Source organism: Sus scrofa, chromosome 7, assembly GCF_054392235.1.
Source record: "Sus scrofa isolate SSC_HxYL_T2T_F1_AM1 chromosome 7, Sscrofa_HxYL_maternal_Yorkshire_Landrace_v2.0, whole genome shotgun sequence".
NCBI classification, from domain to species: domain Eukaryota; kingdom Metazoa; phylum Chordata; class Mammalia; order Artiodactyla; family Suidae; genus Sus; species Sus scrofa.
Window position 1 is genome coordinate 72,659,129 of NC_139389.1, and position 25,014 is coordinate 72,684,142.

Sequence of the window (25,014 nt, forward strand, 5' to 3'; positions counted from 1 at the left end):
GAGAAGCACAGGAAAATACATATAATATTCCTTTAGGGTAAATAATGGGTCCTGCTGTGCCCTCTTTTATTTACCTGGCACAAAAACAACCAGTGTTAATGCATAGAAGCTCACAGAATCTTTTAAAGCTCAGAATGGTGGGTGAAAGAGGAAATCCAGAGAGCTGGGAGGGGGTGGGAGGCAGCTTACAGTGGTGGCCAGACCAGCAGCCCCTCCTGCTCAGGTCTCTCCTCGCCTGGCACCCTCGCAGAAAGTGGACCTGGGCTATGACCGTGACTGTGACTGGTCCTCAGAACTCCCTTGAGCAATCACATCAGGAGAGAGAGAGGAGCCGTACAGGAGAGGAAGAGGGATGAGTGGATACAACCCCTTGGGCTCCCGTAACTATAAGGAGACTGAAACCCCCCAACAGACCTTTGGGCATGAGGCACAGGGCAGCTCAAGTATGCGAAGGAAAGGCCCAAACCCAGCTGGAGCTGGTGTGATGGGTACAATTATCATTTATACATGTATTAAGCATATTGATAAAACACATATAGGTCAACACTGGAATGTAAGCTTCAAAAGTGTTGTAGCCATGAACAATTTAAACAGTGCCTAAATTCTCTTTTTTTTTAAAAAAATCAGCTTTCCTTAATAAATGCAATTACCCATAAATGTACTTAATGTACTGAAGTCATAAATTATCTTCAAACAAGTGAAAATACCTTACTGTCTTTGCCATTAGCAATACCATTTTAATATCTGTTCAATAATAAGCTAAATATATTTCCTTCAACATCCCACTAATAGCAGGTATCATTTAGCCTCTGCTTAAGGATCTGGTGTTCTAAGCTGTTTAACATAAATTATAATCTTTATTGGCAGAAATGAAATGCTACCATGTGGCCCTCTTCTGGCCTAGAATTATGGCCTGGCTCGCTTCAAGAGAATGCAACAGTATCCTTGCAAGTTCACCCACTTCAAACTTCTAGTTGATACAGGAAAATGGAAAAGGAAAGGAAAAATGAACTCCAAAGACTATTCCTACATAACTTTTCTCCTTGATCTTCATTTAATAAACTGTGTCTTTGAAAAGGAATATATTCAAGTTTAGGAGCAAAGAAATTTTAGACTTACAGTTGTTTACAAGTTAAAGATAGAGCAATTGATAGATCAATAGATAGATATACATAGATAGAATAACATATTTTTCAGAAAGATCAGCAACTTGAGATAATCAACCAAGCTTAAGAACATTCACAATATAAGTTCTGTCACAATCTTTTGCCTCGCCTACCTTGAGAAAACCATGAGGAGAAATTCCTAATACATGTAAAGAGCAAAGAAATGGGAAAGTGGCTGGAAAGGGATGTTATAATTAATAAATGGATATCTGGGGTCTTGCAAAAAAAACAAAAAACAAACAAAAAAAAGAAATTCCTAATACATGGTTAATTAATAAAGACTAAACATCAGAATTCTAACATTTATGTTCATTTTGGGTTGAACATGAAAGATATTAAAGAATGACTTTCTGTTCATACATTAAACATACTTCCTGGCACACGGCAGGCACTCAAATGACAAGCACTGTTTTATCACTGGCTGCCCATGAGCCAGAGGCCACAATGGACCAATAACCTGAGCAAAATGGCAAAGTACATGGTATAAAAACAACTTAGAGGGGGGCTGTGGACAAAGCCGACAGCACATGGTACAGCAGTGAGATCCCAGCAGAACATTAGGAAAAAATAAAACTAAAAATAAGATTAGGAAAAAATAAAACTAAAAATAAAACTAAAAACTAAAAAATAAAACTAAAAAACACAATACCAGAAAAGGGCTATCTCATGACAGGACTGTGACTCCTGGACATTTCAACACAACGAAGAAATGGGTGCAAGTTTGTTTTCACACAGATTGTCCTAGAAGAAAAGAATATGCCACTAGCTGACTTAAGCCAGGTCTTCTCAGTCCTACTTTCCCAGGGTTTAGCACTAAATGGACACTTGGCTGTCCCTTCAATCCACTGTAAGTTGGTCAGTCTAACTTCCCCAGAGCTGTCAACCCTGGGCATGTCATCAGTCTGCTTGGGCTGCCATAACAAAAAACCACTGACTGGGTGGCTTTAACAACAGAAATGTTATTTCCTCACAGTTCTGGAAGCTGGAAAGTCCACGATCAAGCTGGTTTCTCCTGCAGTCTTTTTCCCTGGCTTGCCTTCTCATTCTTTGCTTGGTCCTTCCTCTGGGTGCACGCAGCTGCTCTCCAAATTTCCTGCTTTTATAAGGACATCAATCAGATTGGCTTAGGGCCCAAACTAACACTCATTTAACTCAATCACCTTAATTCTTTAAAGGCACCATCTCCAAATACAGGCACATTCTTAGGCAAAAGGGGTGCTAGCTTCAATATATGAACTTGAAGGGGAGGGGAGGACACACTTCAGCCCAAGCAGAGCATAGGGACAAGTTTAAGCATTTAGGCCTAGGAAGTAAAGGGCAAGACTCTAGGCCACAGTGGCCAATGAGGAAACCACCCCACTTAATCCCACCTAACCTATAGTGCCCACTTCCTGCAGTTCATCCATTAAGAATGTAAGGAGGAGTTCCCTAGGAACCTGCTATGGTGCAGGTTCAATCCCTGGCCTAGGAACATCCACATGATGTGAGTACAAGCCAAAAAAAAGGCAATGTAAGGAACATGCATTTTTCCTAACCCCCACTCTGAGCTTTCATGTTCTTTTAAAAATATTTTAGATTTTTTTTTTTTTTTTTGGCTTTTTAGGGCTGTACCTGCTAAATATGGAGGTTCCCAGGCTAGGGGTTGAATTGGAGCTGCAGCTGCCGGCCTATGCCACACTGGATCCAAGCCACATCTGCGACCTATACCACAGTTCACGGCAACGCCAGATCCTTAACCCACTGAGCAAGACCAGGGATCGAATCTGCAACCTCATGGTTCCTAGTCAGATTCGTTTCCACTGCAGACAAGTATACACTTACCTGAATCAGTATCAATGTCATGGAATAGTTATGCATGCTATAAACACTGAAGTTTTGAAAGTAAACGTACTAAAACATAGGTCTTTTTTTAAAATAAAGGCTTTCTACTTAGAATTTCAGAACTTATATATTTTCACTATGGTATAATATTAAGCATATTTTAAATTAAGTATAACTCAGCTGTGTTAAGTACCTAAATATATATCCCAACAGAGGTTGAACTGTGGTTTAGAGAAGCAGAAAGATTTGTTCAACACTCCATATCAGTGTAATTTGGCTCATATCCTTCTTACAAGTAGGCAGGTTATAAATAATAAAAGACTTTATGGAGTTCCCATCATGGCTTAGTGGTAACTAAACCAACTAGTGTCTGTGAGAACATGGGTTCGATCCCTGGCCTCAATCAGGGGATTAAGGATCCAGCATTGCCATGAGCTGTGATGTAGGTCATAGACGCAGCTCGGATCTGGCGTTGCTGTGGCTGTGGCATAGGCTGGCAGCTGCAGCTCCAATTCAACCCCTACCCTGGGAACTTCCACATACCCCAGGTATGGCCCTAAAAAGCAAAAAATAAAAGAAAAAATAAAAGAACATATACACAAGTCATTCAAGACACTACAAATGACACTCAGACACATCTTTTTATTATATACTAAATTTAAAAATACAAATCTTATTAAAAATGCTTATGAAACATTGTATACATAAGTACTGTCAAATACTATCAGATTATGACATTATGTACATTTGCTAAGGTTAATTAGAAACAGAACAATGTACATAACTTTGCTGATAGCGAATTTCAGAAGTCAAATATTTTAACATTTGGCAACTGTGAAGTAGTGATCTGCACAGGAAGATGTCTGCAGAGGTAAACTGGTGAGAAAAGAAACAGAATAACGCAGATATTCCTTCCCCAAGTGTTAATCAGGAGATCTCTTCCTCATCCTCTTAAGTCTCAAAATAACAGAAATTAAAGTGCAAAAGACCACCAGGAATACCTGATCTAGCTGTACCCTAATACATACTACAGCTAAGCGTGCTGCCGTATTGAGGGTTTCGATTCTCTATACTGTTCCTGAGGTTTTAGAAGTTAATTTTGACTGTGACGAGGGGGAAGAGAAGCCAATACTTTCTAAATTGCACCAAGTGGCCTTAAAGGGTAGAAACACCAAAGATAAAATTATTAATTTGAGAAGAGATTCAAGGAGATCATCCCTGTCTATTTTGCCCCAGGAATAAAATTAGGATCCGAACCTAGTTTTACATCTGGAAAATGCTTACTAAAAATCTGTTTCAAAAGATCAGACACGTCCAGCAAGCACCACAATACTGTCAGTTACTGCTCACCACTTCTACACTGCATCATAAACACCAGGCTTAAACACCTGCCCTCGAAAGGGTCACAAGAAAGACAGGTAGAAGCAGGTTATTACTTGACACTAATTTTACTAATCAACAGGAAGTGTAATTTGTAAAAATAGGTCACCCACCATACAATCAAAGAAGAGGAGAAGGAAAGCTGCTAGTCTACAAAAGTGCTCCTTTTAGCTTTCAAACCCAATAGCTTAATTTTGGGTAAAACAAGATTGTAAAGTAAGGCCATCAGTTCTACATAAGCTGATGATGCCGTCTATACATACACATGTATAGTGTTTAAATTTCAATTCTGATTTGACACTAATATACTAATACAAACCACTTATAGGAAACATTTTATCAGGCTTATTTACAAATACGTGATCAGTGACAAAGATACTGAAAATCAAGAAAGTTGCAGATAAGTGTAGCCATTTAGCAACATAGTTCGCTAAAGGTAAAACAGGTTACATAAAAACCAAAGAAAAAAGTTTAGTAAGAAACCCCTACCATATATACCTACTGGTCATTGGACCAAAAAAGGCAAGTAAGTGTAATGATCATGATTAAACTTTTATCACTGTCTCTTTTAATAACATATCAACATGAGGTTTACTTAGAGTACTACCTACAAATACACATTCTCTCATGATTCAATGAGAATATTAAGTTATCAAATACATTTTTTATTCCCATGGCACATCATAACTTGGTAACACTAATAAGGTAGATTTAGATAACACTTAAATCATGATTACGAATGTTTAATTGAATATTTTCCTTTCTGTAGCTGTGAAATATAAAGCTTAGATTTACTTCCATCAGGCCTCTTAAACCAAACTTCATCATGGTTAATTGTTGTAATTACGGCACTAAAAAGGAAAAAAGAAAAAGAAAGAGAAATGAATGAATGAATTACAATACGCCTCCACTCATTTTAGAGGACCAGCTATAAAACCAAAATAGCTGTACTGCAAGAGGAGATTCAGGTATACAACTGTCATTTACCAGAATGCTGGCTATCAGCAAGGCATGCTGTCAAAAATATCATATTCAGCAACACTTAATAGATAATCTCCTTTCTCTTAATCGAGGATCGAGCTGGTAAAATTTATTATTAGAGCAATTAAAAAGCACATTGTCCAGAACAGACTTGTCAAGGGGCAGAAGGTTGGGGAGAGATGGAGTGGCAAACTGGGATTAGCAAGTGTAAATTAGGAGTTCCCGTCGTGGCTCAGTGGTTAACGAATCCGACTAGGAAACATGAGGTTGTGGGTTCAATCCCTGGCCTCGCTCAGTGGGTTAAGGATCTGACATTGCCGTGAGCTGTGGTGTAAGTCACAAACACAGCTCGGATCCCGCACTGCTGTGGCTGTGGTGTAGGCCACTGGCTATAGCTCCAATTGGACCCCTAGCCTGGGAACCTCCATATGCCGCAGGTGCAGCCATAGAAGACAAATAGACAAAAAAAAAAAAAAAAGCAAATGTAAATTATTATACAAGGAGGGAATAAACAATAAGATCCTACCATATAGCACAGAGAGCTATATTCAATGTCCTGTGATAAACCATAATGGAAAAAAATACTTTTTAAAGTGTATAAACAATAAACAGGAGTTCTCTCATGGCACAGCGGGTTAAGGATCTGGCATTGTCACTGCAGCAGCTTGGGTTGCTGCTGTGACGTGGGTTCAATCCCTGGCCCGGAAACTCCACATGCCGTGGGCACAGCCAAACAATCTGGGTAGAGTATTCTGTGATAATCTATGGGGGTATAGAATCTGAGAGAGAATGGATATGTGTATATATATGACTGGGTCACTTTGTTGTACAGCAGAAATTATCACAGCCTTGTAAATTAACTATACTTCAATAAAACTTTTAAAAAAATTTTAGGAGTTCCCATCATGGCGCAGTGGTTAACGAATTCGACTAGGAACCATGAGGTTGCAGGTTAGATCCCAGTGTTGCTGTGAGCTGTGGTGTAGGTCGCAGACGCAGCTTGGATCTGGTGTAGCTGTGGCTATGGGTTAGGCCGGCGGCTATAGCTCTGATTAGACCCCTAGCCTGGGAACCTCCATACGCAGAGGGAGCGGCCCTAGAAAAAGCAAAAAGACAAAAGACAAAAGACAAAAAAAAAAAAAAAATTAAAAGTTCCTATCAAAAAAACATTCTTTAATAAATAAATAATAAAAGGAGTTTCTGCTGTGAGGCAGTGGGTTAGGAATCTGACTGTGGCAGCTAGGGTCACCACAGAGGCATGTGTTCAATCCCTGGCCTGGAACAGTTAAGGGTCAAGGACCCAGTATTGCCACAGCAGCAGTGCAGGTCAAAGCTGCAGCTCGGATTCAATCCCTGGCCTGGTTAACTTTGATGTGATGCAGGTGTGGCCAAAAAAGAAAAAAAAAAAAAAAATCACAGTATTTTGAAAATTCAAACACTTTGTTTACTACTGATACCTAGAAAAAGATATTTTTTTACGGTAGAAGGTTACTACTCTGAGACTTACATCCTAAACTAGTGAAGAAATTAAAGCAGTGATGGGCATTAAAAGTTTCCAAAGGCCATACCAAGTAAAACTTAGAAGGCTCTATAACTAATTATGTAGACTTTATTTAAACCTAGACAGATTGAGTTTTTTACAAGGCAAGTTCAGTTTTCAAGTCATACTTTAATTACCACTACTCTAAGTTTTTGTTAATTTTCCATTTCTTCCCCACTGATAGAAATTTTTTTATCCAAAATATGTAACACACCCAAAAAAGTTAAGGATTAATAAAACCACACTGTGGAAGCACACTGTCAAACTCAAAATAGTCTGGTTTAAAGGTCATAATTTTAGGATCATAACAAACCATCTATTATGAGAATTAACAAATAGGATCTGAGCTGGCTAAATAATTCCAACATTTCCAACATGTTAATGCTCAAGTCCACGAACTTAATATGTAACTCTGGCATACAACATTAATATGAGTATGCAAACATGCTAATTAAATCATATGTCAAGAGAAAAACAGAATCCATATGCAACCAAAAATGCATTATGAAGGCACTACAGAAGTAGCAAATACTTATAGATAACAAAATGCTAAGCTCTAATACTGGAGGAATATAGCCAATATTTTTAATAACCATAAATGGAATATAATCTTTAAAAATTGTAGTTAAAAAAATTTTTTTTGTCTTTTTAGGGCATATGGAGGTTTCCAGGTTAGGGGTGGAAATGGAGCTGTAGCTGCTGGCCAATGCCACAGCCACAGCCATGCCGGATCCAAGCCACATCTGTAACCTACACCACTGACTACAATGTCAGATCCTTTAACTCACTGAGGGAGGCCATGGATTGAATCTGCGTCCTCATGGACACTGAGTAGGGTTCATTAACCACTAAGCCATGACGGGAACTCCTGTATTAAAAATTTGTTTGGAGTTCCCGTCGTGGCTTAGTAGTTAACGATCCATGAGGATCCATGAGGATCCATGAGGATCCATGAGGATGCAGGTTCAATCCCTGGCCTCGCTCAGTGGGATCCTGCACTGCTCTGGCTGTGGTGCAGGCCAGCAGCGACAGCTCGGATTCAACCCCTATCCCTGGGAACTTCCATGTGCTGTGGGTACAGCCCTAAAAAAAAAAAAAAAAAAAGCTAAAATTTTCTTTAACTTTTAAAAACTAATACTGAGTGCTGAAATGATAAAGACTTTTTACCTTGTAGGACATTCATCTTTTTTGTCAATACATATCGTCTGTCCACGTATATACCATTCACCATCATAATATAATCTTCCCTCTTCAGATCTAGCACTGTGCAGATGTTTTTCCAGTTTCACAGGTGCTAAAGGGATCAGTTCAAAAACTGTTATATTAATAAGACATTGTCAGAACAAAAAGTGCAGAACATTATGTATTAATACCAAACCATGCATATATGTGAAAAAAACACTAAAAATTCTTAGGTGACAAACCTAAACCTAATAAGAGAATTTCATTTCTTACATTTTTATATAACTAAGTTTTTAATATAACTTATAAAGCTAAACAATATACAACAAATCAATTAACTAGGTAAGTACAAGAAGGAGAAGCAGTACATTATCAATTACTAGCACAAATTCAAAGATTTATAATATGAATTGCCGTATTTCCACTGGAAATTTTTTATATTTTCTCCCCTGCAGCTGACACTTCCAAAAAAGCAGTTTAATATATAGTCCCAGAGTTCCCCAGGCCTTTGATGATAAAAAGGAAATGTCATGAGTAGAACTTCCATTTTTAAATCCTAGAAATGGTTTGGCCTTCATGAAATAATCTCATGCAGAGAAAAATGTTCTTTATGGAAGTCCACTGTCAAAAGCACACACTGAAATAGGAACCTCTGCTCATTCAAATGTCACCACCTCAGAAAAGTCTTCCCCAACCACTCTACCCACTCCACAGTTAATCTTCATCACAGCTTTATATTTCTTTCATAGCAATTCTTAGAATTTGTCATTATCCGATTAGTTATTTATTTACATATATATTATTCTGCCTCCCCCAAGGAAGTTCCAGAGGCCCATCTCTTACAGCATTGTATTCGCAGAGCCTCAAAGAGTGCCTGATAGGTACAAGGTATTCAATAAGTATTCACTCATTCAACAAATGTTTTCTGATCCCTGGGAGATGTTTCTGACCTTTGTGGATCTTACAATTCTGTCAGGAGGCAGATAAACATGTAAATAGTCAATAAAAAATTACAAACTGCGTTAAGTGCCATGAAGAACACAAAGAGGGCACATGCCAAAGATAACAGGGGTTGGGAGACCCTCTCAACAGTGTAGTGAGACTCTTAAAAGAATCCATGACAAAAATGTTCATTTAGGTAGTTACCCTTCCAATTAATTCCCAAGGGAGGAGTTCCCATTGTGGCTCAGTGGAAATGAATCCGACTAGTATCCACAAGGACGCAGGTTCCATACCTGGCCTCACTCTGCAGGTTAAAAATCCACCATTGCCATGAGCTATAGTGTAGGTCGCAGACTCGGCTTGGATCCCGCATTGCTGTGGCTGTGGTGTAAGCAGACAGCTACAGCTCTGATTCGACCCCTAGCCTGGGACCATCCATATGCTGTGGGTGGGGGCCTAAAAAGACAGAAAAAAAAAAAAAAAAAAAATTCCAGCACTGACAGTTTGGGTGGAAATGCTGTAAAAATTTGGTTGTGAAGATTGTTATACACATACAAATGTAATGAAATTCATTAAGTAATTAAAAAAAAAGAAACCCAATAAAAAAAAAATTCCCAAGGAAACATTGCTAACAATTTCCTGACATTACATAATGTTTAAAAGAATCCTTGGGTTAAATATAAAATAGAAATTGGGGTTCCCTGGTGGCCTAGTGAATTAAGGATCCCATGTTGTCACTGCTGTGGCTCAGGGCACTGCTGTAGCATGAGTTCAATCCCTGGCCCAGGAACTTCTGCAAGCTGTGAGTGTGGCAAAAAATATTAAATTAAATTAGAAGTTTACCTATTATATATTATTAATCTGTTTGAAGGTGACCCTTCTTAGTATTTAAAACATGTGGTTTTTTTTTTTTTTTTTTAAATTCCAGCTTCAGAGTTCTCTTGTGGTACAGAGGGTTAAGGATTTGGTGTTGTCACTGCGGTGGCTTTTGTCACTGCTGTGGTGCCTGTTCAATCCCTGCCCCAGAAACTTCTGCATGCTGTAGATGTGGCCAGAATAAAAAAATTCTAGTCTCACTGTCTTTAGAAGGATTAGGAAATCTCACATATTAGTGAAAGAAGGCAGAAACAAAGTTATCCAAGATAATAATGTCCATTACTACTTTGGCAGTGATTTCAGACTTTCAAAAAAAACCATGACAGTATAATTTGATGATAATTTTACTAAGGCAAATCAGAATGTGTAAATCTTAGTAGTGTATGAATTTTCTTGATGAATCCCACTGCCAGCATGCTAATCTCTCACCTAGAAAACACAAGCACAGAAGAAATTCTGCCCACAATTCCAGAAGATGCACAGGCTCCCTGAAGGTCAACCACAGACTCCAAACCTCCCCCTCTGCAATTACTAAGCCCATAAAAACAGTAAACATTTTTTAAATTATTGATCCATCCTTGGCAATTGTAATGTAGCTAAAATACTGAAAGAAGAAATAGATTCCACTTAGAAATCTTGAAACTTTTACATGAGGCAAAGACTCCAGAAGGATTCTTCATAATCCTGGGTGCAGTGTCCACTGAAAAAATGAAACCACTGAAGGAGGAGCTCTTTAGTGTGTAGATGATTTAACAAGTCTCCACAGAGAAGATTTGTGAACTCAGAGTAAATGACTTACGTTCTGTTTTCACTCTGTGTGGACCCAATGTAGCCATTGCCTTAATTTAAAAAAGAAAAAAAGAAAGAGGAAAAAAGATGATATCTAAGTTCACAGACAAGGTAGATTTTGGTATCTATTTAATATATACAACACTACTGATAAGCTCAATAACAAGCACAGTGAAATATCATCTTCAGCTGCTCTAATAAATTGGTACTAAGACTACAGGAATACATAAAGAGAATAACAATTTCTGCTATAGATGTTATCAATGCTTGAAATAATCTCTAATCCTCAACTAAGAAGCTCCTGGAAATGGAAAAATGTAATGGGAAAACAAGTCTCCACTTTTAAACAAGCAAAGAAAATCCTGTAACTCTTGAATGTTTAATGACAGAATGCAAGACATACAATAAGGGTTCAAATATTCACTTCTGTTCATTCAATAAATATTTATTGAATGCCTCCTGTGAGCCAGTAGCAGGCTAAGAACTGGGCACAGAATGATAATTTATTATTATATAGGGGCAGCCAAAATGAATGCTTTTCTGTACTTTCGCATAAATTATTAATTACATTTTCACGGGAAAAAATACAAATGACTAACATGCCTTTCTTAAAATACTTTCGCAATCCACTGTCATCTGTATCAGTAGCATCAAGTGCCTTAGAGGGACTGTTGTAAAGTAAAGCATATTTACAATATTTTGATGTATTAGTGAAAAATCATAGAATCTTTAAAAGCAAACTATAAAACATATACTTGTATTCCACTGCTCTTTCATCATACCTTTCTTATTGTTGTCCAGTCTTCAAGAATATCAAGATCTTGTAGCATATAAACTATATATGGACGTTGAAAAGTCAAGGTCAATTTAGCTGTAGGACTTTCACATTTTGAATTATACTTCCAAAATTCTGTTTTCCAGAGAATGGAACACTGACTTATGGACATAACCCTTCAGCATGCTAAATTACGACTTCAAATTATTCTTCAAAAAATGTACCACCAGGATAAATATATTCCAGTACCACAGATGTTATAACCATATTCTCTTACTCCTACAGTATCACTGATAGTAAGATACACCACCAACCTAATCACTGCTTTGAGGTGGGGGGAAAAGGCAGGAGCAAGGGGAGGGTACCACAGGGAATGCCAAGAGCGAATGAACATATTAATTTAATTTAAAGACACTCCTGTTTCAAAAACAGTAAAAGTGATAAAAACTACAGATGAGACTTAAGCAATCATGCTATACACTAAACAGCTGCTTCATATCAAGGCCCTTGTGAACTACAAAGCCATACAATTTTCAAAGTCGAGATCTTAACTAAATTTTAATTCCTCCCCCCTCCTTTTCTTTTTGTCTTTTTAGGGCTGCACCCATGGCATATGGAAGTTCCCAGGTTAGGGGTCAGTCGGAGCTGCACCTGCCAGCCTACACCACAGCCACAGTAACTCAAGATCCGAGCCACGTCTGCGACCTACACCACAGCTCACCACAATGCTAGATCCTTAACCCACTGAGCGAGGCCAGGGTTCAAACCTGCATCCTCACTGATACTAGTAGTCAGATTCATTACTGCTGAGCCACAATGGGAACTCCCTCTACTCCTCTCTTATTCCTCTTAATCTAAATCATACCCTTCTGCCTTTAGTTTTATAAATCTCATTTGCTTATGACTGGATCTTGCAAATAAAGACAAGGCATACTAATAAAAGATTCACAATGCACATTAAAATGAAACCAAAAAACTCAGAAAATCTGGAAAAAGATATCTGAAACAACAACTGGCTTCTTTTTGTCAGGACTGAAAGGATCCTTCCTCTTTTTTCTTGACTGAAGCTCATCATTCCACAGCTCTGGCAAGTAAACAAAAATCAAGTATTAGCTGATTTCTGGAACCCAAAGGAAGAAAAAAAAGTCTATGTAAGTTCATGGTAGCAAAATTTCATTGGTGGCTATGTTTATATACTGTATATATGTATATATACTATATGTATATATATGACTATATAATTTCAACAGCAGGTGTGTGTATATATGTATGTGTGTGTGTGTATGAATTTTCCTCTGCCTTTATTACTGCAAAAACTAACTTGACACTTAATGAGGAATAACTGATGAACATATGTCAAACACTTTGTTAAATGTACATCACATAAATTGTCTCAACTAATACTCAAAGCTACCTCTGAGGCAGATAGCCTCATTTCTTCAACTATATGAGAAGACTGACTTAGAGAAGCCAGAGTAACTGTCACCCACAGTCATCCAAGTAGTAAATAATGGAGCAGTAGCATTAGGGCTCAGCTTGTCCACTCTGTCTATTCTATATTGGAGAAACCGAATTTACAACAAACACATGCAAGAACAATAGGAAAACCCAGTAAATCTTCCATCCAGTGGAAAAAGCCTTTCTATGATATCCTGAAAAAGCCACTTTCCCTTTGGACTCATCTAATTATTAATAAGTATTTCCTTCTTCTGAGACAAAAATCTGCCTCCTTGTCATGTCCATCCCTTTGTCCCAATTTGTGTGGGACCAAAGAGAAAGGTTTTTATTCCTTCTTCTACATGACATCTTCCAAGGCTTAGAGGAAGCAATATACAGTGTAGCTGTTTTCCCATACTATTCTTATACTAAAATAATACTCTTACTATTTTTATACCTACAGTTCCTGTCCACTTCTATTTTGTTCCTTTTCATGTGCTCCACTTGCTATATTTTTCTGAGGTATGAGTGCAAGTCAAAGCAATAATCATGGTCATATCAAATCTTTAGCAGCCTCCCCTCTCCCCAGATACTATGACATTTCATTTATGTGACGTTTGTACAGGAGACCAGATGTTACAAAGGGTCAGTGTCCCTTGAGCATCACAGTGACAGCCCTCCCCTCCCCTGAGGTACCTGAACATCAGTGACAGCCCTCCCCTCCCCTGAGGTACTTGAACATCACAGAGACAGCACTCCCCTCACCTGAGGTAATATCAATGCTGTGCCTGTCCTCTTCAAGTCTTCTTATCTTCTCCTCCAATTCACTCTGCACTGTATCATACAACAAAAGCTTTTCACTCTGAAAAACAAAATAGATTATACATAAGTAGAACTACCTTAACTAAGAGGACCAAATACCTCACTGTTAAAGCACTTGAACATATGGGACATTCCTTTAATTCCAACTTAAAAATTCTAAAGACGAAACGTCAAATATATGAATGAACTAAAACTAGAAAATATAGGATCTAAATATACATAGAACTACATACAATTACTTAAGAACATCGGTTTATATTTGATAAATAAAGAAGTAAGCATTTACTTTATTTAAAAAAAAAACTCATAGTAAGCTCCCACAGCCCCTCTTAAATATAAGCAGGCCCCCCCCCGTCACCATAACGGAGAGCCTATCCTATAAAGTACATCATTATTAAATGAAAGATTTTTTTCTCATCAGAGCAATAATCAAGCCTCACTAGTATCTGAGAATCCTATTAGAATAGGCTAATATAACACCAAGAGAAAAACAATTCAATTACAGTCAAAATCATAAAGCTTTCGACAAATTCTATCCAAATCTTTCAATAAAACTATAGAAAGACTGAGTGACTTGCTAAGAGACAGTACTGTTTACTAGCAAATCAGACTAGAAGCTAGGTTTACTAGTTCCAGCCTTTTGGGTTTTTGTTTGTTCGTTTTTGCTTTTTAGGGCTGCACTCGAGGTATATGGAGGTTCCCAGGCTAAGGGTCAGATCAGAGTTACAGCTGCTAGCCAACGCCACAGCCACAGCAATGCCAGATCTGAGCCACGTCTGTGACCTACATCACAGCTCGTGGCAACACCCGATCCTTAACCCACTGATCGAGGCCAGGGATTGAACCTGCAACGTCATGGTTCCTAGTCGGATTTGTTTCCACTGAGCCATGATGGGAACTCCCTATTGTTTTTTTTTTTTTTTTTTTTTTTTTTTTTTTTTTTTTTTTTGTCTTTTTGCCTTTTCTAGGGCAGCTCGCATCGCCTATGGAGGTTCCCAGGCTAGGGGTCTAATTGGAGCTGTAGTCACCGGCCCACGTCAGAGCCACAGCAACTCAGGATCTGAGCCACGTCTGTGACCTACACCACAGCTCACAGCAATGCCAGATCCTTAACCCACTGAGCTAGGTAGGCCAGGGATCGAACCCATAACCTCATGGTTCTTAGTCGGATTCGTTAACCACTGAGCCACGATGAGAACTCCCTGGTTTTTTTAAATTATAAAACACTGTGTCCCTTATTTTAAGAGCCCTAGAATGCATATTAGTATAATAAATAGATTTATTATATAAAAATCTGTGACAGATTCCCTCCCACCCACTCACCACATGCTTATTTCTAGTGAGGATATTAGCCTGCTGCGATATACCTAGATATGATTGTCTTGTAGAGGCTACTAGAATACAATTAGATATGATTTCTCGTGGAAGGCATAAGCCATGCCCATTTTCAGCATTCCCAGTGTCAATCCTCTCTTTTGGGTTTGAAATTTAGAGTCTACAGAGGCTTAAAGGTTCTCCTGAGTGATAGAGAAAGACAGCTTTTGTCAATCTAGGCAACCCAGGACCAAGAGAGAAAGAAAAGCTGAAGAAGACCAAAATTTAGATCTCAGGAAAAATTATCTTGTTACATGCTACTTTCTATGCTTACTTTCTTTTACTTACTCCTCTGCCTTTGGTAAAGTCTTATGGAATATTTTAGCCTTATCTACACTGCTACGAGAGTTGGGAAATGTTACGCAGCAGAGAAGAAAGGTGAGCAGGCTGCAGCCATGGTCAAGAGAGTGTGACAGCTATGACCAGAGCCAGACTCTCCAACCAAAGATGACTCAATGCACAGCAGGACTGATAAACCTTTTGCTTTTAAAAATACAGAAGTTTAACTGCATGTTCCTTCCTTTCCATTGATAAATTTACCCTAGACCAAGAAAAAAATTCTAAAATAAATCTACCAATCATTCTTTACATACATTCATATATATAAATACACACACACACCCCGCCCAAAGGTTTTACTTAGAGAAATTGTACACACTTTGTATGTTTCCTAATTTGCATTTTTCATCCAACACAATAAATTTCCTGGTTTGTAAATATTTACTCTGAAGATAATTTTGACAACATCATTACTATAATCTAAAAAGTCTTCCTATTAGGTTTCTGGTCTTCTAATATTATAAACTAGTTATTATAAACATTCTTATATTAAATTGTATATCTAAGATTAATTCTTTTTTCATATTTTAAAGTTTTATTGGAAAAAATTTTTTTTATATTTTTAGGGCTGCACCCATAGCATAGGGAGGTTCCCAGGCTAGGAGTCGAATCAGAGCTGCAGCTGCCGGGCTACACCACAGCCACAGCAATGCAGGATCTGAGCCATGTTTGCAACCTACACCACAGCTCACAGCAACGCCAGATCCTTAACCTACTGAGCAAGGCCAGGGATCAAACCCACGTCCTCATGGATACTAGTCAGGTTTGTTACCACTGAGTCATAATGGGAACTCCAAAATTTTTTTCAATTGAAAAAAAAAAAAGAATGGAGCCATGAATATCTTTGAATTTTATTATAATTAAAGTTTTGTGGAGTTCCTATTGTGGCTCAGGGGTTAACAAACCCAATTAGCATCCATGAGGATGTGGGTTTGAAACCTGGCCTTGCTCAGTGGGTTAAGGATCTGGTGTTGCCATGAGCTGTGGTGAAGGCTGCAGATGCGGCTCAGATCTGGCGTTGCTGTGGCTGTGGTGTAGGCTGGTAGCAACAGCTCCAACTTGACCTCTAACCTGGGAACCTCCATAGGCTGCAGTGGGGCCCTAAAAACACAAAAGACGAAAAAAAAAAAAAAAAAAAAAAAGAAAGTTTTGTGGTAGTATAATCCTCTTTATAATTAAAGAAAAAAAAGTACAGTGGGACTGAAATATTTGAAGCTTTGAGGGTATCTCTAAAACTATGATAGGCATTTTTTAAAGTATACAGGTAGAAGGACCTTAAATATATCCTCATTCTTATACCTTTGTTCTTCTCTCCCTTAACCATAACCCCCAACCCCTGAGAAGAAAACAAAGTCAAAATGAAGCAGCAAGAAGACACCTGGAAAAGAAAGAGGCATCCAAATTCCCTTCCCTGGGTGCCTGTAGAGGCTTCTATAGTCAATAGGTAATTCAGCTTTTTTTAAGTACTACTAACTATAATTACATATTTGGCTTCAAAATCTCACACCCCTCCAAACTCACACTTATACTTAGTGAACCTGCTCACTGAGCCTTTTTGCACAATGACACCTATACTGTTTATCAGGATAACTTCAAGGAGTCCCAGGCAAGGGCCCCAAGTTTCCACATTTGCACTGGTCTTCCCCCAGCCTGTGTTCAGAACCAATTCTCCTTTGGCAGTTCCCTGACTTAGGCACTACGGTTCCCAACTTCCCTCTGGACTGGAGTCCTGAAGGATTTTAAAAGACTAACATTACCTAGAGCAAAATACATTAAAAAACTACAATCATTTTTTTTTTTTATAAGGGCCGCACCCACAGCATATGGAAATTCCCAGGCTAGGGGTCGAATCAGAGCTGCAGCTGCCGGCCTACACCAGCCACAGTGACATGGGATCTGAGCCATGTCTGCAACCCATACCACAGCTCACAGCAATTCTGGATCCTGACCCACTGAGCAAGGCCAGGGATCAAACCCACATTTTCATGGATACTAGTAGGGTTTGTTTCCACTGCATCACAACAGGAACTCCTCATGTTTTTTTTTTTTTTTTTTTTTTTAAGTGTGCTGCACTGGAATAAAAAGATAAGCAGAATAGAATCTAAAAGACAAGAAACAGACCCTGGCTATGGGAAATTTTATAAACAAGGTAACTTTTCAAGTTATTTGGAAATATGACAACAAATGACAACAGAAAAATAAGTTTGACCATATAAAGGAAAAGACTCGGTTCTTTGCCTCATGTTACACAAAAAAATTAACGGACTAAAGAGATTTGGGTTTTTTTTTTAAGTTCTATTGTATCATTTTTATTAGATCTCACATATTAGAGTTTCCCTGTCTGACTTATTTCACTTAGTATGGCAATTTCTAAGTTCACCCATGTTGCTGCAAATGGCATTGTAACATGCTTTTTAATGGCTGAGTAATATTCCATTGTATATATGTACCACATCTTCTTTATCCAGTCCTCTGTTGATGAACATTTATGTTGCTTCCATACCCTGACTATTGTAAATAGTGCTGCAGTGAACACTGGTGTGCAATTATCTTTTCGAATTATGGTTTTCTCTGGATATATGCTCAGGAGTGGGATTGCTGGATCCCACTAAAGATAGTTCTATATTTAGTTTTTGAAGGAACCTCCGTACTTTTCTCCATAGTAATTGCACATTTTCACCAACAGTGTAGGAGGGTTCCCTTTTCTCCACACCTCTACAGCATTTATTGTTTGTAGACTTTTTGATGATGGCAACTCTGACTGGTGTATGTTTGGGTATTTTTGGGTTTTTTGTTTTTTGGCCATGTCTACAGCATATGGAACTTCTCAGCCTAGGGATCAAAACCATACCACCACAGCAACCTGAAATGCTGCAGTGACAATGCCAGATCTTTAACCTGCTGTACCTCAAGGAAACTTCTAGACCCAAGAGTTAAATTTACAAAATGAAATCCAACAGAACTAAAGGAAAGATGGTGACTCTTTATTTGAAGTTGGAATGAAGGAAGCCTTTCAAAGTGCAAAAATTAGGACAAGTCATTAAAAACAAAACTATGCAGGAGTTCCTGTTGCGGCACAGCAGAAATGAATCTGACTAGTATCCATGAGGACGCAAGTTCGATCCCTGGCCTCGCTCAGTGAGTTAAAGATCCAGCATTGGAGTTCCCGTCATGGCGCAGTGGTTAACGAATCTGACTAGGAGCCATGAGGTTGCGGGTTCGATCCCTGGCCTTGCTCAGTGGGTTAAGGATCTGGCGTTGGCCGTGAGCTGTGGTGTAGGTTGCAGACACGGCTTGGATCCTGTGTTGCTGTGGCTCTGGCGTAGGCCGGCAGTGGTAGTAGCTCTGATTTGACCCCCAGCCTGGGAACCTCCATATACCGCAGGAGTGGCCCTAGAAATGGCAAAAAGACCAAAAAACAACAACAACAACAAAAAAAATCCAGCATTGCCATGAGCTGTGGTGGTAGGTCATAGATGTGGGTTGGATCCCCCATTGCTGTGGCTGTGGGATAGGCCAGCAACTACAGTTCCGATTCTACCCCTAGCCTGGGAACCTCCATATGCCTTAAGCGTGGCCCTAAAAAAGCAAAAAGGGCAAAACAACAACAAACAAACAAAACCTATGCAACAGAAATTAAAATCTCATTAAAAAGCAAACAAAAGTAAGAGGAAGGCAGTAAAAAATATTTGCAACATACAAAGGCTTAATAACCATAAGATGAAATTAAACAAGCATGGATAAATCAGTAAGAAAAAAACAAATACTGTCCAAACTCATGGCCAAAATAAGCCAAAGAGAGAAACAGCAAACAAAGCGCAAATTACAATGTGCATTATGTGATGTTATTTTTCACTCAGCAAAGTTGGGTTTTTTTTCAACTGTAATAAACAATGACAGCTGGGAATATAAACCAACTCAACACTTAGGAAATAACTTAGAAATAAGTATTGAAGGTTTCTGTTTGTTTTTGTCTTTTTGTCTTTTCTATGGCCGCACCCGCAGCATATGGAGGTTCCCAGGCTAGGGGTCTATCAGAGCTGTTGCTGCCGGCCTACACCAGAGCCACAGCCACACCAGATCTGAGCCACATCTGCAACCTACACCACAGCTCATGGCAACGCCAGATCCTTAACCCACTGAGTGAGGCCAGGGATCAAACCTGCAACCTCATGGTTCCTAGTTGGATTCGTTAACCACTGAGCCACGATAGGAACTCCAAGTATTGAAGATTTTATTTACTCTATCTTCTGATCCAGTAATTACACTGAGGATTCTATCCTAAAGAAATAACAACCTCAGCCAAAGGTGTATGCAAAAAAGATACTCACAATAGCAATACTTATAATGTATAAAACTAGGAACAAAGTAAAATGCAGTAATTGAGTATCAGGCTACATAAATTACTGTACATCTAGACTACTACTCTGCAGACACAAAAAACTTGAAATGCAAAAAGTAGGGAGAAATGTCTAGGATAAAATTAAAAATGAACTTAGATCATAAACTCTTTCTTCCCTAAGACATAATAGAATATACCACAAAATGCACAAAATAAATCAACAAACCACAACTGTAGTTATCAAACAAAGAAAGGGCTCCAGTGTCATCCCACAATCTCTGAACATGGTAACCAAACTGAGATAGAACCTTTAGGAGCTGCACTACAAACACTATATGCCAATATGCACTTTGGAACAAATGAATGTGAGAGAGTGGGGAATATTGTGAAAAGTCTGAGTAATACTTCCAAATCTAGAAAGAAATGAAGAAGGGTCTGGATGGGTAGTCTGGAAGAAAATACATGGAAAGCCCTAGAGAGAGAGAATGCCTTCCTTATCACATTGGGCCCACCAGTGGGAAGAAAACTTCTTGAGCATAGGAGTCAACAGGCTCTGCACACAGGCAGATTTTACAGACTCACTCTTAAATATGAATGATTGGAGTTCCCACCGTGGCTCAGTGGTTAACGAACACGACTAGTGACCATGAGGTTCGGGTCTGATCCCTGGCCTCGCTCAGTGCGTTAAGGGTCCGGTGTTGCCGTGAGCTGTGGTGTAGGTCCCAAATACGGCTCGGATCCTGCGTTGCTGTGGCTCTGGTGTAGGCCAACAGCTACAGCTCAGATTCAACCCCCAGCCTGGGAACCTCCATATGCCGCAGGTGCGGCCCTAAAAAGATAAAAGACAAAAAATAAAAAATAAATTAAAAAAATATATATATGTGTGTATATGTGTGTGTGTGTACATATATATATAATATATATATGAATGTTGCTAAAGGTGATTAGTTATTTATGAAAAGTACCCAAATGACAGTATAAAAAAAAGCAATTCTATATAATACAAAGGAAAGACATTACCCCTATGAGAAAAGGAGTTATAGAAAAAAATATAAAAAATATGGTTGCTTTCATTTCCTTCTTTAGACTAATTTCTCAAGTTTTCTCAATAGATACTTATTAATGTTATAATCAGGAAAAAAATTAAATGAATAGACAACCAAAAAGATCAGAGCTCTGAAGAGCTCTCGCCCTTCTTCTCAAGAATTGGAATCCTAACCCTGAACCCTAAGAGCCTGGCTGAGACCTTGCTACCACCTACTGTCACATCTTCATACTCATTTCCAGCTCTGTGGGGAGGCTTAAATGAGATACCCTAAAAAAAAGCATCTCCACCCATCTTAGTGTCAATGATTTCCTCCCTTGATTTGATACAAACTATCTACTGCCTTGATTACCACTGGGTTTTTGGCACACTCTCTGTGTGCATACCCTGTGAAACCGCCTGGTCTTTGGTTCTGGCTCCTCCTTTCTATCTGCTGCTAAATCAAACTTTTACTCTGACAACTGGCAGTGTGTCTTCTTTCTTCCTACTTCTCTTGCCTCTCAGGTTATTTCTCTATGAGTCAAACGTAGAACACTAAGAAATAAGCAGATACAAGGCCCTGAATAGCAAAGTTCAGATTTAATGGTAAACTGCATGAATGACTAGAAAGATCAAAGGATTTTCATCCTGGTTCTGCTGCTTATTATTTGTGTGGCCCCCAACCCAAAGCATATTACTTAACCCCTCTGAGCCTTAGTTAACCCATTCATAAAACCAAGATAATTTAGGGAGTTCCTGTTGTGGCTCAACCATAACAAACCTGACTAGTACCCATGAGATCGTGGGTTTGATCCCTGGCCTTGCTCAGTGGGTTAAGGATCTGGCACTGCCGTGAGCTGTAGTGTATGTCGCAGACATGGCTCGGATCTGGCATTGTGGTGGTTGTGTAGGCTGGCAGCTACAGCTCCGATTAGAACCCTGGCTTAGGAACTTTCATATGCCATATCTGCGGCCCTAAAAGCAAAACAAAATAACAACAACAAAAAAGGTAATTTATGTTCTGTAAAGTTGCTGTAAGGATTAAAATGGGAGAATGAAAAAGGAAAAAAAATTTTAATTAAATAAATAAACAAATAAATAAAGTGGGAGAAGGGATATAAAATATATAACACTCTAAGTTTCCTTTCACCCTTTATTTCCTATCTAAAATGCCCTTGAACTACCGGTGAGTATCTTCAGATTAATTATATAATTAAACAGATTATTTATAACATTAATTGTATAGTAAATATATAAAACATCAAGGCATAACTAAACCAGAAGATATTTAGGTAAACATTAAGCATCTCTATGGAGGAGGGAGGACTCTCAAAGCTAAAAAATGATGGACGATAAAGAATTTCACTGTAACTGTCTAAGCAAAAAACATTTTTTGAAGATATCTTATTAGCTTTTGTTTATGGCAATATAGTGGACTAAATAGCCACAAAATAAAACTCCCAACATACCCGGACAGGTATTTTAGACAAAATACCATAAAAATCTTTTTCAAGGTATGACTAATCTTTTAAGAAAATAAAAGATATCCCTAAGAACTAAAAATAAATAAGAAGCTGGAAAACAGCACACTAATCTAATGCTGAAGCTGTGTTTCCTTGGGATCTGTGCTGGTTATTTAATAGAAAGGCATTGTTTTTAGTGGTTTTTGGTTAAAAAAGTAAGAGCTTGGGAACTGGAATCCCTGCATGGCCCTGAAGGCTAACTACCTTCAGGTAAAAAGGTAGACTGAAACAATCCACCTAGAGAAATCTGTCTCAGCCTATGCAATAAGTGGAAGGAAAAGTTTTCCCTGAAAATACGTCACCTCAGGTCTGATCTCTGCATGTTTGAGATTCAAATATACACCCTGCATCTTACAGAAAACCCCAAACCAAAAAACAAAAGCAGTCATGTGCTAGTGACAATAACAGGATACCTGGTTAAGACAACTTAGCAGAAATAAAAGCAGATACCATCTGAGTAGCTCCATCCTTTGTTTAAGGCTCACAGAATTCCTACCAATAAAGCCTCTAGAATCATGAAATGAGGAAATGAGGTTTGGCAGAAATGAAAAATAGCAGAATTAGGCTCTGAAGAATGTCAGATAATGACTTAATAAAAATATGAATTAATTATTAAGTGATATGGAAGACAGAATGAGGACTTACATATGACTAATTAGAATTCTAGAAGACAGAAGTAGAGAAATGGAAAAGAGGCAATCCTGGAAAAAATAACAGCTGAGCAATTTCCAGAAATAATCGAAAACAAATTCTGAGATTCAGAAAACACAATAAATTCAAATCAAGAGAGAAAAATAATCTCTATGGAGATACACAATACAAACCTAAAGAACAACAATTAAAACAGCTTAAGAGCAGCCAGTGAGTGGAAGGGAAAAAAGTTATCCACAAATGCCTGTAGGCTTCAAGCAGAGATTATAGGAAGTAAGATCCTAAAAATGTTAAGAGAAAATAACTGTCATCCGAAAATGTTATATCTCCTTAAATTGTCCTTCCAGAACTTTGACAAATAAAGCTTTTTAGGGACAAATAAAACCTGAGTTTTCCACTAAAAGACTCTTGAAGGAATGCCCAGGATGTTCTTCAAAAAGCAAAAAATAAATCTGCAAGGAAGGGCTGCAACTCAAAAACAGTGAACAAGAAACTAGTAAAATGTGGATAAACCTAAAAAGAACTCAATCTATTAGAGGAAAGCAATGCCTCCTCTGAAATATAAAAAACAAGATAGAACTAAAACAGTTCTATAACACGTAATTTGGCAGGGAGTAATGAGAGAGTTCTAAGGTCCTTTATAGGAGCACTAGGAGGAGGACAGAGTTACTGATTAATATTTAGATTCTACTAATGTAGATATGCATGTTGAAAACTTAAAGTAATCATTAAAATACAGAAATGGAAGGTATGGGGATACTCATTAAAACAGAAATAGTAGGTATAACTTTATGATGTGATTTTTTTTTTGGCTACATCCATGGCATACAGAAGTTCCCTGAGCAGGAATAAAATCTGAGCCACAGCAGTGACAACACTGGATCCTTAACCAGCTGAGCTACCAGGGAACTCTCTAGGATGTGATTTTAAAACTCAATGAATCCCAAAAAGGTCAGGAAAGAGAAAAAAGGATAAAGCAGAACAACCTGAAAACACAAAATAGGTTGCAATTAAGTATCAAAATATACAGGCTTAGAAAACAAACTTATGGTTACCAAAGACAGGCATCAGGGAGGGATAAATAAGAAGTTTGGAAATAACATATACACACCACTATATACAAAGAGGTAATCAACAAGTACCTACTGTATAGCACAGGGACCTCTAATCAATATTCTGTAATAACCTATATGGGAAAAGAAATCTGAAAAAGAATGGATATGTGTACATGCATAACTGAATCACGTTTCTGTATATCTGAAACTAATACAACAGTGTAAATCTAGGTATATTCCAATATAAAGTAAAAATTACATTAAATTGAAAAAAAATTTAAAAATCGAAGGAACCGCTATCAGTATTACCGGATTAAATTTACCAGTAAAAAGACAGACTATTACAATAGTTTTTATTGGGAGTTCCCGTCGTGGTGCAGTGGTTAACGAATCCGACTAGGAACCATGAGGTTGCGGGTTCGGTCCTTGCCCTTGCTCAGTGGGTTAACGATCCGGTGTTGCCGTGAGCTGTGGTGTAGGTTGCAGACACGGCTCGGATCCCACGTTGCTGTGGCTTTGGCGTAGGCCGGTGGCTACAGCTCCGATTCAACCCCTAGCCTGGGAACCTCCATATGCCGGGGAGCGGCCCAAGAAATAGCAACAACAACAAAAGACAAAAAGACAAAAGACAAAAAAAAAAAAAAAAAAAAAAAAAAAAATAGTTTTTATTTTAAATCAAGGCACATGCTATTTACAAGTAATACACCTAAAATGCAAGGCCAGAAAATAGTTGAAGGAGGAAAAAAAAAGGATGAAAAACCTTTTATCAAGCAAATCCTAGGCCAAATAAAACTAGGGTAACTGTTATATAAGATAAAACAGACTGTAAGGCAAAAATCACTGTTACAGAGTTAGAACATAAAAAAAATAAAATGTTACACTTACGAAAAATATAAAAATTCTAGGAATTCCCACTGTGGTGCAACAGGCTAAGGATCTGGCAGTTGTCACTGCAGTAGCTCCAGTCACTTGCTGCAGCACAGGTTCCATCCCGG

The 25,014-nt window shown here is 38.3% G+C and overlaps 1 protein-coding gene across 2 annotated transcripts in view; it reads right to left on the reverse strand.

Annotated features, from left to right (window-relative positions):
• Nucleotides 1-3,609: 3,609 nt before the first annotated feature.
• The window catches only part of BRMS1L (BRMS1 like transcriptional repressor), a 40,461-nt gene continuing 19,056 nt past the window's right edge, over nt 3,610-25,014 (reverse strand). Inside the window, exons 5-10 of one of the 2 annotated variants that reach the window (XM_001926256.6) lie at nt 13,655-13,751; nt 12,453-12,536; nt 11,460-11,524; nt 10,688-10,727; nt 8,056-8,182; nt 3,610-5,218 (exon numbers count right to left, since the gene is read on the reverse strand). In XM_001926256.6, the coding sequence (XP_001926291.1) occupies nt 5,101-5,218; nt 8,056-8,182; nt 10,688-10,727; nt 11,460-11,524; nt 12,453-12,536; nt 13,655-13,751 (531 nt within the window). In that variant the 3' untranslated portion in view covers nt 3,610-5,100. Of the gene's footprint in view, nt 5,219-8,055; nt 8,204-10,687; nt 10,728-11,459; nt 11,525-12,452; nt 12,537-13,654; nt 13,752-25,014 lie in introns of both variants that reach the window. The other variant, XM_013989042.2, reaches the window with a different exon arrangement.